At 28.6% G+C, this 21,495-nt stretch overlaps 1 protein-coding gene across 2 annotated transcripts in view; it reads left to right on the forward strand.

Annotated features, from left to right (window-relative positions):
- Nucleotides 1-21,249, forward strand: part of Atg16 (Autophagy-related 16) — a 186,763-nt gene extending 165,514 nt beyond the window's left edge. For both annotated transcript variants that reach the window (XM_035078556.1, XM_035078557.1), the window contains 2 exons: nucleotides 945-1,091; nucleotides 20,954-21,249. In XM_035078556.1, coding sequence (XP_034934447.1) covers nucleotides 945-1,091; nucleotides 20,954-21,050 — 244 coding nt within the window. In that variant the 3' untranslated portion in view covers nucleotides 21,051-21,249. The remainder of the gene's footprint in view (nucleotides 1-944; nucleotides 1,092-20,953) is intronic.
- Nucleotides 21,250-21,495: the final 246 nt, after the last annotated feature.

Consider the following 21,495-nt stretch of genomic DNA (forward strand, 5'->3'; position numbering starts at 1 on the left):
AATATTTGTCAAAGGGAAAGTATTGAATGAAAAATTATTTTTATAAAAAAAAAAAAAATCTAAAAAAAAACATGGTTTCAAACTTTTTTATCAACATGATCGATAAGCTTTAAATTAAATTTCCTTTGTAAATAATCATTTTTGCTTTACGAAGGTTCCTAATATGTGAAAATTAGTTTGAAAATTTTATTGATTAAATTTCTTTTGTATGCAAAAATAGAAAATGAGCTCCATAATGTTATAAGGATTAACTATACTTCTATAGTAGAGAATATTACTTTGTATCATATTTTAATTCAATCTACATCAGGTTAAAAATTATTCTCTTTTTATTTGACTATAATATTTATTTTTCTCTGGTTGAAAAAAAATTTCAAATAATTCATCTAAAAATAATAAACTAAAAATATTTTTAAATAGAATTTTGTTCGAGCTGAAATTAAATTGTTAAGCATATTTTTGTTCAATGTTTTTTCTATCTTCTACCTTCTGAATAACAAGTTTATTATATATATTTGAATTATAATTAATTAGAATGTTTTACACTATATAACACGTTTTTACTTTAAAAAAAAAAAACATTGCATTCAATTTTCTGCCAAAAAGAATTTTATAAAAAAATCATTTTCATACCGAAAATAAAAATTTTTTTCTAATAATTATTTAATTATTCCCATGAGGAAAACTTTATAAAAATATTGAATACTCCAACAACTAAGCTACTATTAAAATGCCTTTACATAATTTTATTCTCTATAGGATATTAATAAACTTCTTCCCTACTGAGAAGTAATTCTAATTGTACGCCAAAATACATAACTGTAACTCCTAAAAAACTCTCTTTAATTCACTTCTTTCTTCACTTCCAACAAAAACACACACACAGACATACATATATTATGTTGCATTAACTATAATATATCCTTTTTTCTGGCTTTTTGCAGTGCGGATGAATTTAAAGTAGGCTGTGACTGGGCGCGAGCTACATTTAGTCCAGACGGTCAGTATATCGCAGTCGGGTCAGCGGATGGATCAGTTTTTATATGGAATATCATAACAAATAAAATAGAAACAGTACTGAAAGATCACACGTAAGTACTACTTTACGCTAAATTTATTTATTTCCTAACAAAAAAAATATATATAATGAAACGAAATATTTTTATCAAATAATATTTTGAATAGAGAGATAAATTTCATTTACATCATAATAACCCACATTGGCAATATAGAAATTTCGATATATAATAATCTGCTAGATTTTATTTCGAAACCTTATTCGATGGGGATTATAAATGTTCATTGAATAAATACAAAAAATATACAAAGGGTATAGAAATATATATAGATATGAACAGAATTTTGAGTATGAAATCGATAAAAGCTCTATATCCTCTTGCAACCAGCAACTTTACAATGCAGCGAAGCATTAATACGGTAACGCGAACAGTTCAAACTTGTAGAGCGATCAAACTAAGCTACCTTTTTGGCGCTTTATAACCTCATATATTATCCAGACTGAATGATCGTAGAAAATGGACGTCGAGTGCACGTGGAAAATGTTATAGAGAAACGAATCTATGGTGAATTTATAATAAAAGAAGTCTTGAATAAAAACGAACAAGACAAGATTGCCGATGAAAGCTCAAGAAGAATGGCGATGGTTACGACTGCTCTACTACAATACTTGATCATTCACAACACTTTTCAAGTTCCTTACCTCGAGTTAAACCTTCGCGATAACTATTGATTTTTCCCGAGAGCTCTTTGTATCGAAGAAAAAGTCTAAGTAGGTATGGACTTTTGGTCAGACATTGTCGTTTGAAGTTAACGACCGTAATTGTATTGTGGAAACTTCCTAAAAAGTTAATTAGCTATTAAAATATTATTGGGTATATGTGAAAAATATTTATTAGCGAATTAGGAAAAAAGAGGATGAAGGGATTAACGAAGTCATAAGGTGGAGTTAAAAATTTTTAATTATTAGCTTGGAGATTAGCTGAAAAAAATTGAGTATTGTTTGAAAGTTTGAGTTAAATATAGAGCATGAGTGTAATTTGGGATATATTTCCTGGAGCAAGGCACGATCTCGTACTTTGGTAAAAATTGGAATTTTATGCATTTTTACATTTAATAAAAGTCATAATTTTTCAGGCACTTCTTTATCGCGGTACTAGAGTAGTCTTTCGCGTATGAATAAGAAATTTTTTATTAAAAATGAGAAAATAAAGTGGAAGGAATTATTAATTAATCTTAAAAATTCATGGAATCGTTAGATAATAAATTTTTTGGTTAATTAAATTCAATTTTGAATAAATATTATTTTGAATATTTTCATTTACAATTTTTCTAAACATATTTTTAAAAAAAAAGTTAATAGGACATTGAAAAGATTACCCAACGATTCATATTTAATAACGTCGTCATTCAAATAATACTGCAATTTTCCACTCAGATTGATTTTTTAACTTACATAAAGAGTCTTGCATATTAATCCAAACACGATGCATAAATCAAAATAAAAATGACCTCAACTGCATTTAAAACCTGTTTCTCTATTGCTTCAAACCAAACAATATCAAGAACCATAAAAAAATGTAACTTCAAAAAAAAAACAAAACGAAAATCCCCAAAACCTTTTTAAAATGATTGAGTGTCTATTTTTATTAGCAGTATCGTCTAAAAACCGTGTGTTACTTGAAATGTATAACGAGATGAGACTCGCCAGCTCGAATGGTGCCCATGAATATACATTTTCCACGTTTGCTCAGAGGTCTATCTTTACAATTCGTTTACACGATCCAAAGTTTGTTTTTAAAACACACTAGCCACGTAAAAGTATATCTCCATTGCACACTAGGTCGGTATATCTGCTCTACCTCATTTATCAATAATCTCAGAGAAAGCAAAAATGATAGCATTAGAGATCAGTAAAATATATGTTCAATTTGAAATGAAATTTTTTTCCGGTACAGAAATACAGAAAGGACTCTTAAAGGCTTTGATCTCATTTTATGTGTATAAAAGTCTGGAAAATATAGATTCGATCGAAATGTAGGGAATCTCAATTCCAGCATTTCGAGGGCGTATCGACATAAGAGACCCGTCTGTTACATATAGCACATTTATACGAGTCTCAAAGTCCTAATGTGGACCACGTAATGTCACCATTGAGACCATCCCACTCGACAAAGTATCCAACGGGTGCGCATGTACCTGGATTCAGTCTTTCCATTACTACTCTGCTCGCTGTGGTCTAGATATCGGTGAACTACCAGCTAGATCTGAGATTAGGATGAAATCTGTAACAAAAAAGAAAAAAAAAGTAACTTAAGGTTGTTAAGGTGGACCCAGGGATTTCTTGCAATGTGGTTGTCGGATTTGCTCCAAAACTTTGTGATCTTAATATTAGGTAAAACAGAGAAAGAGTTATTCAAAGCAGAACTTGGTGCATTTGAAAAAATAATAACACGATAAATATAGAAATGAAATGAGAAATAAAACAATAAAGCTGTATCCTTATTAAAACGACTTAATTTTCAAGTATTCAAGAAAGATTATTCACTGTTATTTCGCGAAAATGAATAGAATATCGTTTTTTTTTCCTTTTTTCCTTTATCAAGCATAGAAATGCACTGAATTAAAAATCAAGCAGACTTGAAGATTTTTTCAATTGTAAAATAATCACAATGACAGTGAAAAGGTAAGAATTTAAATGAATTAATTTAAAAGAAAAGTTTTATTTATTCTTTGCAGATTTAAAAGCCCATTATGAATTAATGTGCATTTTCATTAGGCATAAAGACCGTGATAAGTTGGCCATATCTTAGTTGAGGCAACGTGAGAATTTTAGATGTCGTCACAATTGTAGAAGTTTAAAGACTTTTTAACGTCTCAATGGACTTCTTATCTTTCTTATCATTTAATATAATCTCCAACATTTTTTAAGGTTGATATTATAAGTATATCAGTCAATCTTTTACATCATCAGAAAATTGTGAGAAATAAAGGGGGAAAGAGAGGGGAAGGTAGGTCGTTCGAAAGATATAAAAATATTTAGACCGTAGTAAATCTTGAAAACTTATTTTCCCTTGGTGACAATACTAGTAAGAATTGATTGGAGGAGAGAGAAAGGGTTTTTCATATGGCATTTTTTAGTCAATCTTTTTGATTATAGATGAAGTTTTTTTTTGCAGATAACATGTAGGCTTTCTTAGGAATTATGAGAGAAGACATAAATTTATTTTCAATTAAGAAAAGTTATTTTATTCAATGCTACAAGTCTGGATTTACATTTTACAACATAATCTGCCTTTTGCTCGTCTTAAGTAGGAATTCTGAGTTGTCGTTTATGAGATTCGTTGGAAGTTTTTATAAAAATAATTCAGAAAAGTATCTTTCCTTTTTATTTTGAACTCATAAAATCAAATTTAAACCCATAATAATCATTAAGAAGATTTTAACTGTAAAAAAATAAAATTACTGCAATTTCTATTTGACTGAATTATATTTTTCTATCCGATTATTTATATTTTAAAAAGTAATATTCAAGAATCAAAGGTTAGAAGAAAGAACTTACTTCTTTTTTAATCAATTTTCAATCCTAATGGAGTAATAAATATCTTATTACCAACAAAAATTGTAAAAAACCATAAAATGTTACTTCATTAGCATCTTATAATTTATTCAAAGCCATCACTCTATAAAAAGTTCTTTAAAAAAAAAAGAATCCCTTAAAAAAAGTCCAACATTTTTTGCAATGAGATTAATGAAGTAACTTCCTATCACAAATTTATGACTTTTTCACGATAATATCTCAGAAAATGAAAGACAGAATCAAATGTTCCTTTTATACCACTTCTTACCCATAAAGCAGTGTATAAAAATGATACTGAAGCATCAGCAATGTATATATTGAGCGTTTCACTGTTATTACTTTTACCTGGAGCGTCGCAAGGGACGTCGTTGAATCGTAATTCGCGGGTTGCACGACGCGGGTGCTTATAAGAATCTGCAAGACTAACTTAATAAGCAGCTTGCCCGCCTCTCACACAAGTCACGGTCTATCGCTTCGCTTCGAGTGTTCACCATATCTTTGCTGAACGTCGTCGACATATAAACAATTCGTTCTAACTTACGCACCCGCTTCAAGCATATACTTCAGTTAGGCTATAGCTCTTTCGCTCTCATTACAACTCAAGAAAGAGTCTCCGCCTTCAGCTAATCGTTTCAAACATTTTATTAACCTTTATTTATTTCATCCCATACATTTACCACTCGATCTTGCAGATATTACAGCACTCCAACGCAGCTTATCTTCAGTTTAATATATATATCCATTTCGGAAAATTGATAAGAACAATCTTCGCAAATTATTTTCATGCATTTCTTGATTTAATTGATATGATCGGTAATTAAAGTTAACTCTTCCTTCCAATAATCGAGATCTTATATCCTTTTTTTCAGTCTGGATCTTTTTTTGAAAATATTTAAATTGTCCCGAGGAGATAGAGATTTCATTTTTAGTTCAATTTTCATGCATTTCTTAGTGGCAGTATTATTATATATAAGTTATTTAGAACAGATAATATATAAAATCAACCACGATAAATGGAATAGGTGGAGCTAGAGTAATAACCATTATTACTCCTTTTTTATGGTCGATAATTATTTTTTAATGAATATTTAATGTACTAAAAATTTAAATTTAGAGGCATAAAAAAATTTTTCAGAGAAGATACTTAATTTGATTTAAATTAAAGATTTATTTGTTTAAAAATTGAATTTTTTTTATAGATTGAATTTTTTCTGACGTAGAAGGTGAGAATTACGGGTGTAAATTATCGGGTAATATCAAGTTTTTTTTTCGGTGGGATAAGAAAAACTAGGCATACTTGTCGAGACTGCTTCAATTAACAAGTTATGTGTGAAGAAAGTTGAATGACAGCAAAAAAATTGTGAATCAAGGAAATTTTTTTATCTACTTCATTGTAAACGTAACATAGTTTTTTGTCAATCTATCAGTTACATTGAATTACTATTTTTTTTTTTTTAATTACTTTATGTATTTAAAAATACACTGTAAATCGTAGTATTTTATTTTAATGCACTAACAGTGTTTTAATATAACATCACACATTGAAAATTTTTTAGAAACAATGACAATGTTAATCGAATGAGTGATGTCATATTAAAACACTTTTAGTGCATTAAAACAAAAAAAAATAGTCCAAAATTTGAGATTAGCAGTGCAAAAAAAATTTTTAAATATTATAAATAAATATTTAAAAATATAATAATAAGATATTATGAAAAAATAAATGTTATTATAAAGAATATATTTTTTCACAATTTATCATATGAGTGGAATTATTAATAGTGTAATTCTCAGAGCATGAAAAATTCACAAATGTTTTTTTAAAGGATATTTATTTGCAAATATCCTTCAAGAATAAACATTTAGATTTGAAAGCTTGAAAAAATCAGATTTTCTTTAGCTTGCTAACCATGTAAACCCCTTAAATAAATCCAAATGTCACGAAAGCACTTTCAAAATGTATCGACATTTTTATCACCCTCGGTTTTTCACGACCACTTTATGTATAACGAAAGCAAGTAAAAAGTATAACAACATAGACTAGGTTAGGAAATCAATCTAGCATTGACCAAAAAATACCTCGTAGCAATGATTACTTGATGTCCATAAATAGTCGGCAAAATTATCATAGCGTCGAGAATATTAAATAAAACTGTTGAGTAATTAGTCATAATGCTAACTTTAATTTTATTATTAAACTTTATCATTTAAATTTACTTTTATTATTTAACTTTGTAACTTCAACTTCATTATTAAACTCTATCATAAATTCTGATTTTTTAATTTTATTATTGTCTTTAAAGAAGCTAACTATTAATTATATTTCCTACAGTCAGATTTGAAGTAAATAATTATTTTAATCCTTTTTAAACAAATGTTATCAAACAAATAAAAGCAAAGTTCCATAATAAACTTAATCTATACATCATTTAACTAAAAAATAAGGTAAATAAAATTATAATAAATGTAAAAACTTGTATTGAATACAAACTTTTTACATAAAATAAATGAAACATTTCTTTTATGATGAAATAAAAATATGCATTAATAAATTTTCATCTGAAGGAAAAAAATAGATAAGTCTGTTGAATAGATATAAAGAAATAAAATTTGTTGCTTTACATCTTTTGGATAAATGCACAAACTTCTAAAATTGTTATACAATTTACTGGATCATAGGTCGAACATAATTTAGACAATACGGCTGAAGATTTACCCTTTAAATCTTGACTTCATTCCTGTAGGGGAAACAAAATACAAAGATAACCTTTCGCAATATTGAATAAATATATACAGGGGCGTGAATTCTTTGATGCTATTAACGACTTGATTGGATTGGCAACAGCACATATATATACAGGATGCAAACTCTTGCTTGAGGCAGAGCTCGCACTTCAACACCAACGGAAATCCTTCCAAGAGTTCACCTGATAAAATGAAATTATTCTCAACTCAGAGAAACAAAATGTGGATTTAGATCTGGTTGTATTGAACGATATATTTGATTAAATAAGGGAAGAATGAAAAAAAGTCTTGATCCATCTCATTTGATTTGTCTTTGTCTTTTTTTTTGTTTCTTTGTGATCAGTAGAGCTTCTTTTCTTTCATTGTCGTATTCGGAATACACGTGACATTAAGCTTTAGATCTTGAAAAGGACGTCGGCCATTCGACACTATGACACTTTTCCTGGTACAGACTCCCGATTCTTTAACGCAATGATCGTTCGGTCCGACACGATATTATGTCATTTATCTTCGTCCTACCCTGACCCCTTCCGTGCCGCCCATTTTTATCTCCTGCTTCTCCAAGAAGGGTCCGGAGCATCGCAAATTCGAGAGAGAATGTATACACAGCCTGTGACTTCTTAACAACAGACAAGGATGAAAATAAAGTTCGATTGAAAGTCTTTTACTTGGAATTTGTCAGATCCAGATAAAAATATAAATTAAATTTTGAAGATTTTTTGAAAAATGGATTAGTAGATGTTTTTGATTGTTAAAAGGAAAAATATTTATGAATTTTTTCTTTCAAGATTCTTAATAAAAAAAAATCTCAAATCTACTTACTTGATAAGAATTCTAATAGAAATTTTTCAAAAAAAAATATTTCTACTCCTTAAGGCTGTTTACGATTAATTATTGAACATGAGGTGTATTTAACTATCAGTTTTTTTTTTATAATTTTCTCCACCTTTTCTCTATTTCTCAACTTTCTCTCAATCTCCTTAACTTTGAAGTACATTCGAAAACTTAAGAAGAAATTGGTTTCTTCGGAGCTTTATATCCTTATATTTCACATTAAAGTCAAAGTGAATGGTGACATAAATTGGTACCTCATCTACGAGAAAGAGTAAAAGTAATCTTTTTATGAAAATATATATTTCTTCCGCCTATTTTCATTTTTCTTATATAATCGAATTACTCTTTAACATATATTCATTGATGCATTAAAAATATCTTTAGTCAATGTTCTATGAAATAACATAACATTATCTTCCATTTAATATATCGAAAATTTTAATTACTTCATAAGCGATTGTAATAATTAATTGCTAGTTTTTTTTTTATTTTTTTATTTATATTAAATAATTGTAGTTAAGTTCGTTTCCTCTACGTTTGTTAGAAGAGTGAGAATGTTGAACATTTCACGAATGTGCAGTGTTTGAAATGGTTGGAAATTTTCTCTTACTTGTATATAAGAGAATGAAAGTAGTACATACAGTCTTAATCTCCTACATATTAACTATGTACATCAAGTATTTTAATCATTTTAATCTTTTTTCTTCTGGATGTTCTTTTGTTTACTACAACACTGAATATCAAGTTTATTTTAGAATAAAACAATCAAGATTTCTTAATGATTCCAATAATCTATATTCAAATTTTTGAATAGTTTTTAATTACTTTATTGAAATGCAGTTGAACTTTAAAAATATTCAATTACCGTTCATTCATAATTCATTAGTTAATAATGGATTTAAGTATTTTCTTAATCATACAGTAACTTTTGAATAATTGATCCTTGTTAAACATTTCAGTTTCAAGTACTAAAAAATAAAGATTGAACTGAGAATATAATAATTTTAAAAATATTACAATTAATCATTTGTAATCAATCATTTTACTGTATATTAATTAAAAAAACATATTATGAAAAATATTATTAATACTGGTGTAATGAAAAAAAATAATTTATTGTTTTCTTCTTTGAAATTGACTTTGTGGCATTTGACACATGAATGCTCGACAGGGTCCAATTGTAGGAAGTAACTTGAGAGACATTTCGTTCATAAGGTTGAATAAGAGTTTAATTTAAAATAAATTAAGAAAATAGTTATTAAGACAAGAGTAAAGTTTTGTTGAGAGTACGACCCTTCTTCCTTTTTGTATTTAATATAAAGCTCAAAGTATGTGATTCTTTGGACTATATTAATATCATTCATAGTTATTTTGAGGTAATTATAATTGTATTGTCTTTATAGTATATAGAGATACCTTTTGAGTTAATTGTATCTTTTAGACTTATTAAAACTCAATTTTAATATATATATATATATATACATTAAAATAGTTTTTTTACAATTTTGATTCAATATATTTGCTATGAATAAAGAATGCTACAAGCTTTGATACGATTTCTAATGAAAAGTAACGTTGTTATAAAAGCATTAGTAGTATACAAATAAAATGAAGTACCTTTACAAAATTGTAATAATGCTATGAATAAATTTTGCTGTATTTTTCAATGCAGAAATGTAAATATATCATTCAAAAAGTTCTACACAATCAATGTAAATCAATAGCACATTCATGATTAGTGACATGATATCAAATGTAAACATCATTGAAATGCAAAAGAACGAAACACAAATTGCTTTATATAACTAATAGAACGATTCTATTAATAAGAAAATAAGGAAAATTGAAATGTATATTTGCGAAATACTTTAAATTTACCTAATTTACGTATTCAAAGAAAAATTTATCAGAATGTGAAACGAAACTAATAGGGTAAAGTCAGCGGTGATGGATCACCTAGTAGTCGTCGACCACTTTTTCATTCCGATATAAATAAATAAATGTGTAATAGGTCAATATGCTCAGAGTGACTTTTTATATACCTCGGCATTAATATGTCACAGAATTTTGTAACTTGTTAATTTTTAAAAAGTTATTGATAACTCGTTTATTAAAAAAAAATTCTATTCTACAAATTATCACCTCTATCAATTATTTTTTTTTCTAAATTTATCAATAATGAAAAAATTATGTATTCTAAAAGTTATGGCAAATATTCCTATTTGTTATTAATTATTTAAAAATAATGATAAAAAATTAATGAACACGTTGAATTATTCGATGGAAATGGATATTTTTAATAGAAAATGAATAAAATATAATAAACATTAAACTCCCGTTCGATTTTGTTTGTAAAAAAATTAAAAAAATTCTTTCTACCAAGTATTGTAATCAAATATCAAGACAACAATTACAATCAACAATGAATATTATTATTACAGTAGTGAATAAATTGTATAAAATACACGTAACTCGATATATATTGACACAAAGGCTTGAGTTAAGTAGAAGCAGACACGACATCGACATTGGTCAGACACGCAGTGGCATTGTCACCGTTATTTAGTAAAGAAGGAATTTCTAACTTTGGTATCTATGTAGTTGGATATTCTCACATTTTACATAATACAACACAGTCTTATTTAAGTTAAAAGTGAGGGGGAGGTACCTCATCTAATTACAAACGGTGAATTCACATTGCGGAATTCGCAAGGCCTGAGATACAACCACTTTCCATCGTCGAAAACATGAATATAGCTAAGTTTGAATATCAGGTAATAACGCACGTGTATACATAGTTTCATATATGTATATAGTAGCCTAATACATTAACTTGAAAGCTCCAAGTAGATTCTCCAGTTAGTAGTGAGTCTCTATAAACATTCATCGAAGCCTAAATCACTATTGAAATAAATAAACCGTGAGCATGACAAATACGGATGTTCATCCAATAAAAGCAGGTTACGCGGGATGTGCGTAGCTCTTAATTAGTCCTACTAGTAATGTATAGCATCGATTTCAAACCGGTACGCGTAAATAATTCGTCGTACAAACTTGTCCAATTACTTGCAACCACGCGGAGGATTCCATCGTAGTTACGAGTATCTGCACTGAGTTTGATTATAAATTAAATTTCAAGGGTAAAAATGATTTTGAAATAAAACCAACTGTATATCTATAAATTTATTGAAAGCAAGTCGAAATATTCCATTTGAAATAGTTTCAAATAGAAACACTCTGAGCGAATTGTTTCGTTTCAAAGTGTATTCGAATTCGATATGGATTAATTGGCAAATAATCTCTCTGGGTTATTTATCAATCGATAATATTGATAATAACTGTTAAATGTTTGAATGGGATTAAAAATTTATCGATTATCTTACATTTTTATTTATTTATTTCAAATTCTATCTCACGTGAATTGCAAAATTTTGTACCACCGAATTCTACAATAATTGCAAAAAAAACTGTTGATTCGATCATCTCATAATAACTGTTCTTTATGAAGTTGGTTATTTGATCTACTATTTTTCTAAAGTGTACTTGTATCTGTTAAAAAAAAATTCGATCATCTGTTTCATCGAAGGCATTTTGTTCCAAAATATCTTGATCACACATTGATAAAAGATTTATTACATGGATTACATAATAATAACATTTCATAACGATTCAGTTTATTTTCATTTATTAATCTTATAGGATTAATAAATGATATATTATAATTGCTACCTTTGATCATGGAATTTTAATACACTGAAAAAGAAATTAACAGTTGGCTCTCATATTACATGGATCACTCTATCAAAAGCCACCAAAAATAACAAGCATTTGATGCTTTTCAGTTGAAGTGATTCAAAATTTCTCTTAATAAAAACAACATTGTTATTTATTAAAATATTATTGATTTAAATCAAATGTTTTAATTTTATAACTATCAATATTAAATGAATCTTTCTATCAGGGTACAGTCTATAGAACCATAAAAAGCTTGAAAACATACTTGCCAGGCAACATGTGGCCGAATCAACCGATGCAAGAAGAGAAATAAGTTAAAAGTTGTCACCATTCGCTCTCAACAATGAGATAATCCAATTGCAAGTCACGTATTGACTTAATGTATAGAGTTCACAACGCGATATAATATGCGGTGGACATTGTCTGTCCTTGAATTATTATATAAAGACGTAAATAATAGTATTATAAATCGAATGAGACTTGATATAAAAAGTAAAACAAATGTTTCAATTTATTTGCTTTAATGTCTCAGCTTGTTGAGTTTTATTTAAAGGTATATATAGTGTCCTACGATAGCATCAAGCAATAGGATTGTCTTGCCAGTTTGCAGTTTGGCATTAGTTGGGAAGCCAGGTAAATCCCGACCGGAGAAAGGGATATATCTCTCACAACCGCGCATAAGTTAATGCCGGACTTGCTTAAAAGTTTCACGTTTCCCTTATACCTACCCCCCGTGCAACTTTCTCCTTCGTAACAATTTTAGAAAAATGCTATACTGCTCCTGCTTCATGGCTATAGTTTTCAGGAGGAAAGGAGAGTATATGTTTAAGAGCCAACTTTTGTTAAAATTAACTAAGTCTCTCTTGCTTAATTAACCCCCTAAGAAACTTTACAGTTTGTAGATCTTCTGATCAGTCGAGTTTTTTTCTTCTCACTATAATCACGTTAATTATCAACTATATACTGAAGGACAGAGTTCGAGTCAAAAAGTGCTTTAATAAAAGAAAAGCAAACTTTTAATACTCTATTTAAATAACTTTTTCCGACGAATAATTGTGAGAGCTATTTCAGAGGTTAATTCATTAATTGTTGGACCTGATAACATTGCTCTGATAGTTCGTTTACATAATGTTTCTCGCTCGGAATTAAAATAATATTCTCTTATTATGATACGTAATGTCTGTTTGTGGTTATCTCAATACTAGTAAAATTGTTGAATAATTGGAATAAATATGGGGACTTTTTTTCTTAAGCTCTGGTGTGAGTGTTCTGAATAGAATGAATGGGTTTTATCCCGGATGACCTGAGTGACAGTATTGTGTGGGAGTGAGTGCGAATGGAAGGAATAAGTGTTAGGAGAGTGAGTAGCAGAAAAAGGTTGACAGTTTTTGAACAAACTTCATATTTTGATGATAAAAAATTTCTTCGTTGTTTATGTGTTGAAATTACTATTGATTATTCTTTTATTTAAATAAGAAAATCGTTTATTACAAAACTTACTTATTATCAAATCTAGTAGTTTTTTATTTAAATTTGTCAAAATTATTATTATATTTATCAATAATAATTTAAAAAAGAATTGAGTAAGGAAAAATGTAAAAAAAGTACACTGAGAAAAAAATTTCGTTAAATGAAAGAATTTTTTATCCAATCAATAAAAGAAACTTGGAATATTCTCAAGATAATATTTTATTCAGACTAATAGTAGTGTTATCAAAAACACATTTTGTCTTTTGTTTCAATGTTGCGACAAGTTTGAAAACAAATTTTTAAGGTTACGACAAGAATGAAAACAAATAACATTTTATTCATTTGAGTAAATAAAATGATTTCAATCAAATATTCATAATTTCGAAGAAATATTTTATTGCGACTATTTGAAATTTCAATGTTAATGATCGAATGAAATATTTTTTGTATGAAGTAAATTTTTTTCTCAGTGTATGAATTAAATGATCGTTAATTAATGATGATAGAGTTAATGTTGTTGATGAGAAGTTGATAAAAAATAAGGAATTTTTAAAGTTTATGAATAGTTGATAAATTCAGTGACATAAAATTATACTTTTAAAAAATATATCACAACTAAAGTTAGGTAAAAAGATCTTCAAAGTCTTCAAGATAAAGTGAAGTGAACCCTTTAAAAGAATTCTTTGAAAGAACTTTATAAAAATTTTAAAAGAAATTTTTTATTTTATCGAATAAGTAATTTTTTGACTTTGATATTACCACTGAAAAATGTGTTTGAACATTGTAAACTATTATCATAAGCATCGATCGATTTATTTTCTGCTCAATTTATCTATCTGTTGATAAAAAGTATCTTTGTTATTCAGTAAAAAAGAAAAAATTCATCACCAAAATTGGATTTTATTAAGATCAAAATAATGAAAATAAACTGTGATGCAGCGAAAAATTTATATCTAAATTTTCTTATCAACTCAATAACAGTCTATAAGTAGGGAATTCTTGTGCTATCAATAATTTAAGTTAGAAGCAAAAAATATTTAACTCAACAACTAGGAGGAAAAAAAAATCAATAGGTCCTTTAATCGATCTCTCACTCACTTTTTCTTATTTTCTTGATGAACAAAAAAGTTAATTAAATATTTCTCAACATTGCAATCATTTTTGAAATATCATCTTTTTTTTTTATTGCCGATAATTTCATAGCAACATAACGAAGTTATGTATTATAATGAAGAATATTGGGTAAGTTTAATCGAAAATAGTTTGGTATATCCTGGATAGAACGGGATAAGACTTAATTTTCCTCTCGATCGAGCAACTATCTCGCTTTGTTCGAACGTGCCTGTTGTTCTAAAGCACGTTGGTATATGTATAGTCATGTTGGGTCTTGAGTAAGAGGAGTAGATGAGGTTTCATCAGCCGTGAAGTATCGAAAACGTCTTGGCATCACAGTGTGCATTCTAGCGCGTGCTCTCCTTCTATTATTCTTCCCCTTAAGAATAGCTTCTCCTTCTCACTCCTTTGTACTCTGGGGTTTGTTAGTCTGTACAGCATAGTGGCCACCCACATCGATTCTCGACATCTACGACGATGGTCTAATCATCGTAAGCATTGTCGCTCGTTTTCCCTCGTGCCAGGACTGCCACGAGACGATGCCACGAGGTCGTCAATGAGTGTTCCATTAGATGCCACTGTTTGCAGACCAGCGGTAATTCCGTCCAAGGTTCTCTCTACCTCCATAGCATCACACTTCATGTCAAACTGTACTGCTCTACCTTCCCACCACTATGTACTACTATTATTTACTCAAACTAGTTCATCGAATCATGCAAATATTCAATTGTTTGTTGTCTAACGATGTCTGTAGTCTAACGAGCATATTCTTGAATCTATAGTAGCATGATTTCACTGCTGACATATTATATACTTTTAATTTAATTAATAACGCACGACCAGTTGATGTAGATTAGATCTGTTGTAGTTCTAGAATAACATTCTTTAACGTAATCTGAATATTTTATAGAAATTTTTTCTCTTCTTTCTACAAAAATAACTAGAACTTGAATTACTAGAATTTGTTATTAATGGAATAGATATTGTTTTGATATTTTTTACACAGAAAAATATTTTTTTTATTGAGGTAAAAATATTTGAAACTTGTAAATCAATTATTTATTTCAATTTTCAAAGAGATGTATTTGTTAACGATGAATTTTTGTTTTATAAATATCAATCGATATTTTATTAAAAAAGTTATATCAATTTTTTTAGGTCCACTTATTTGAAAAGCAATTAATCTATGGTCTATAATAGTGTAAAAGAGAAATTTTTAATTTCACTTGCATATTTTTTGATATTTCCAATTTGCTCGGCCATTTATCTATCAATGTAAACAACTTTTCGTCTTCGTTATTGATATAAAAGGTTGATTCACTCGTCACAGAGTAAATAAATTTCTTTGCGTAGTATATTGAATTTTTTGAAAATAAAACGAAATAATTTTAGTGTAATATTAAAGTTACGATTTTATATTCTTTTTTTGGAAAAAAATTACATCCTGATCTTCAATAACACCTAAAAGCTTATACTTTAGCTTTCGAATCGTTTTTCTAGAAATGTTCTACGATTTTTCTTCACCGAGTTATCTTAGTTTGAAATAAAATCGTCTTCTTAGCTTTATGAGTCAGTTGCCTGAGAACAAATTGTCGTAAAATATTTTTTCACGAACAAGATAAATAGAAAAATGATAATGTGTGCTTTAATTTATTTTTTAATTTCCAAATAATTTTATATGAAAATTGAAGTGAATAAATTTTTGATTTGAAAAAATATATAAATTATGTAAAACTTTATCGTCTAAGTTTTAAAATTTTCTTTTATTTTTTTCTTTATGATCACTTTCGAAGGAGTTATCAATGAACCAAAACATCACTTGATCGCTTTTATGCCACATTATCCTTTTGATTTGTTAAAATGACAAAAAAACTTTTCAGATAAAATTTCACCATGCCATTAGATAATATAATATTCCATCCTAATTTTGTTGCGTCTCCTAAAGTTGACACAGAGTCGAAGATTTTATTTTAACGTAAAAAGAATTTATTTTCAAATATTTGACAACGAAGAATAGCAAAATTTTAGTAAAAAATAAATTTCTTTTTCTTTATTAACATTTATATAAAAATGTAGAATATTTATGACATGAATGTTTATATTTTTTTTATCATCTTCACTTAGAAAATGTACACAGGAAAAGAAAACATATAATCATAATAATGTTGTAATATCATATAATAAAATATTCTTTGATTAATATGGGCATGTTTATTATTATATGAAGCACTATATGAGGTAAAATTAATAGCTACACTTCTGAAGATAGATTTCAATGCATTTAAAGTTTATCAAAGTCTATATCGAATTCAGTATACTGCACTTGAAATTGATATTGTCAGATGAAAATTAGTGAAAATCTATCTTGAGTATTATACTAAAATTAATTAACTAAAATTGAAACCATTTACCAGTGAATAGTTATAATTAATAATAATTTACTAAAAAAAGTTTTTTATAAAAATTAAAAATATGAAATAAAAATAAATTGCTTACAATACTAAATTTTAATTGACTGATTTTTTTTCCATAGAAAAATAAAAAAATAAGAACAAAGTTATTTTTAAGAAAAAATTGTTTAAATAAACAATAGAATAGTTTTCGATTAAAGTATTTGCTGTATTAAAAGTTTTCAAATTCGTGTAGATATTTTCGATTATTATTGAAACAAATAATTTTACTTCTAAAGTAGCTTTCTAAAGTAAATCTTCAATCGAAAGTAGAAAAATCAACTTTCTTAAACGCACTTAACTTCAATTTTTTTTTTTTTTAAATTATCCGAAGTAAAATTCTATTCAAGTTGAAAAGCTTCATCAGTAGTCTTCCTATTAATAATTTCCCTCATAAATAGTATTATTCATATTTACTTTAGAATTTTTCCACTATCATTTTTGAGGTAAATTTTTGGTAACGTCCATATTGTACTTTTCTCATGTTCAAAAACTATCTTTATTTCTCTCATAAATACACTACTTTTCTAAAATTACAACACATTGCTTTTCAACATACATCCCAGAAGAATTTTCCTAATTCCATTCATTTAAATTTGATAAAAGTACATAATAAAAAACCCTACAAACAATTTTTGTTTTATTCAACCCAATGAAATTCATTGCATTCAAAACTTGATCAATACAAAGCATTTATTGATTGAGTTAACTCAAAAGCGGTATAAAAATGCTAAAAAAGCAATGATAAAAAATCCGTTACAATAAAAATGTAATGTTTAGTATGTGTTGGACACATTGTAAAAGGCAGAGTTTTATTTTTATAGATGGATTAGTTACCCATTGTTCAATAGTTGTTTTTCACGTAACAGCCAGCAGACCAACTTCAATAATCTTTGGAATTTTGTGTTTCATCCATTTTTATTTTTTTTACCCTCCAAGCTATCTATACATCTCGACCTTTCGTCACGAGTGAGGCGAAAATTCCTTTACGGTTCACATTCCAAGACACACCACCCCACAAATTTTTTCAGTAGTAAAAGTGCGGTTGTCGTGTAGCATGGTGTAGTACGAGGGAGCTTATTTTGTACGCCACTTTAGCAAGTAGAACAGATCACTGGCCGTTCTTCACCCTCGCAATATACGTTCTTATATAGGCAGCTGGTCTACAAAAGTACGTATCTTTGACGCTAATACTGCCTTTGGGGTTATAGACAATGGGAAATATCGTCAACGTGAGGGTATTTGTGACAGCTTGTCTAGACACTTGTCCAATATTATTCCTTTCCGAACATTCTTGCAACTAATAGTTATCTTTCCCTCGACAACCGGCATTTTTTGTTCCCCTTTTCTCTTTTTTATTTTCCTTCTTATTCGAAGAATGCAGATTAAAATAATTTTAATCAGAGCTCCATATCTAGTAGCAAGGGACGGAGAATCAGGCAAAAGAAAAACTGTCTTTTGTAGCAGTATTAGTCGATGGTCATAGCAACGAAGGCACCCAGTCAATTACGGCCGTCTGAGACACGCGCACAATCTCCAAGCTGGGTCCATAATTGGCCATGGATTACTCCCCAGGCCACGAAATCAGTTAATGTCACCCTTGTGGATGACGAGCCGCGTTCCAAACTAATCTAACCGACGATTTATCTGGCACGAGAATGGTCCGTTATTTCCTGTATCAAGATATTGAAGCAAGGCTTTTCTTGGAAGCTGAATATTGAATAACAAATTATACATGAGTGAAATTTTTAGGGAAATATTTATGGTAATGTTTGGAACGAAATTTTGCGTAACCGTTACATAAATTTGAGGTAGTTTGACAGCGCCTTAAATATTTATTAATAATGTGGCAATTTTTATGTAACAGTGAATACATTTTCAAACACTTAGAGAAAATAAAATAGAGTGATTCTTATTTAATTGAATAGAATTTTGTGGAAAAAAGTTTTCGTAAAAATCAATAAATGATAATGTTAAAAATTTAAAAAAATCTGGTATAGGTGCGATCTGAAAGGTCCACATGATTGACTTTTCAGTGAAGGGTAACAAAAAAATTGAAAAAAACTCAATTGTTTTGAAAAAAAAAATTCATGAATTGTGAAAATCGGCTAGTTTACCTCTTTTTAGTTTTTTTATTTTTTATAAAATACTGCTAGACCAATTTTGCCCAAAATCTAATGAGATTTAAATGACATAATTATGAATTAAATATAATCGGTCTCATGTCCGTATCATAATTTTTTTTTTAGAAACATAAGATGATAATTGATAACAAACATACCGTTTTACCCCATTTGAGGCGTGAAATATTTGATTTTTTAAATGTTTGACCTGATTCCGCATTTCTGGGCATTGAGACGAAGAGAATGAGTGGTCGAACTTGAAAATCGGACAACTTTTATTTTTCAACCCCAAAAAATGGCAAGTGGTACCCCTTTCCATTTTTTTAGGCCAAAAAATAAAGGTACTCCGATTTTGATGATTGAGGGCTCATTCTCTTTGTCTTGATGCGTAGGAATACGGAATCGGGGCACAGCCCAAGAAAATTCACTTTAACACCCTTAAAAACGGGTTACATTAAATACAAATTACGAATAACCACCCCCTTGACTTTAAACCCTTATAACTCATGAACGGACAGTCCAATAACTATTTTAAGGGATTTTTTGAAAACCTCAAAATCTAAGCTAAATATGTATATCCATAAAAAATGTCTAAAAAATTTCTTTCACCCTTAAAATCGCTAAAATATGAAAAAAATCACATTTTTTGAGGAGTTTGCTAAGTATTTGGGCAATTTTGAGGGTGAAATGAATTTTTTAAACATTTTTTAAAGGATATGTATCTCTAGCTTAGATTCTGAAGTTTCTAAAACATTCCTAAAAATGGTTATTGGACCGTGCATTCATGAGTTATAGAGATCCAAAGTCGAAGTAAGGATCGAAAATTATCTATTCTTTGACTTTGGGTCTCCATAACTCTTGAAATAATTATCAGACGATGATTTTTAAGAGCTGTTTAGAAACTTCAGAATCTAAGCTAGAGATACATATCCTTTAAAAAATGTTTAAAAAATTCATTTCACCCTCAAAATTGCCCAAATACTTAGCAAACTCCTCAAAAAATGTGATTTTTTTCATATTTTAGCGATTTTAAGGGTGAAAGAAATTTTTTAGACATTTTTTATGGATATACATATTTAGCTTAGATTTTGAGGTTTTCAAAAAATCCCTTAAAATAGTTATTGGACTGTCCGTTCATGAGTTATAAGGGTTTAAAGTCAAGGGGGTGGTTATTCGTAATTTGTATTTAATGTAACCCGTTTTTAAGGGTGTTAAAGTGAATTTTCTTGGGCTGTGCCCCGATTCCGTATTCCTACGCATCAAGACAAAGAGAATGAGCCCTCAATCATCAAAATCGGAGTACCTTTATTTTTTGGCCTAAAAAAATGGAAAGGGGTACCACTTGCCATTTTTTGGGGTTGAAAAATAAAAGTTGTCCGATTTTCAAGTTCGACCACTCATTCTCTTCGTCTCAATGCCCAGAAATGCGGAATCAGGTCAAACATTTAAAAAATCAAATATTTCACGCCTCAAATGGGGTAAAACAGGAACTTGCTATAATTTCAACACAAACTATACTCCAATTATGATTTCAACTATATCGACTTTTCCCCTTTCGTCCATACGGGTACATACATAAATGTGCATACACGGACATCCTCTCAAAAACCATACCATTCGACTGTAGAGACCTTGAAACCTGAAGATACGTCAAAATTAAGAGTTTACAAAATCAGACTCATTACAATAACTTCCTACTGAGAGGTTAAAAACTATTCTATTTTTATTCTTAGTTAATATATTTGTAAAGAATAATTTAAATAAAAATATTCACTACAAATTTGCCTCTCAGAACATGGGAACATTTCATTAAAATTATCTACGTTCTATTATTCATACAATTATTCATGTAATTGAATGAAATTTCTCTTCATTTCATATTGCAGATTTGCGGTGACAGCGGTAGCTTGGCATCCTCATGGTACGTATCTAGCATCTGTGGACCGTGCGAAAATGGCAACCGTTTGGGGAGACCACGTCTGACACAAGGAATGATTGTACTTGAGTCAAGGAAACATCACATTTACCCTTAAGATTCTATTCTTACCAGAATTATCCTCAGGGATAAAATGGGATATATATAAAACGACTTTTGTCCACTATTCAATTTTATACTTGTGACTGTCAGAGTTATTGATGATGTCGAGATATATAAATCAGAGTTATTAAAAAAAAAGAAAAAGTATTAAAAGAATATTTCAAATATAATTAAATTGTATAAAAAAAATTCAAAAATTACTCTCAGGGGTAAAATAATAATGGTAAGTTAAAGAAATTATTTACTCGAATTTTATTTGATCAATGTTTAATAATGATTGTCAAGTAATTGCAACAATTGCATATGAATTAACTAAAACCACTCAATAATTACAATGCAACAAATTATAATCTAGAGTAAAGTAATAATATTTGTAACACACAAAACAAG

The sequence above is a fragment of the Chelonus insularis genome, unplaced genomic scaffold (genome assembly GCF_013357705.1).
Source record: "Chelonus insularis isolate UGA/USDA-ARS -01 unplaced genomic scaffold, ASM1335770v1 contig_160_pilon, whole genome shotgun sequence".
NCBI lineage: Eukaryota > Metazoa > Arthropoda > Insecta > Hymenoptera > Braconidae > Chelonus > Chelonus insularis.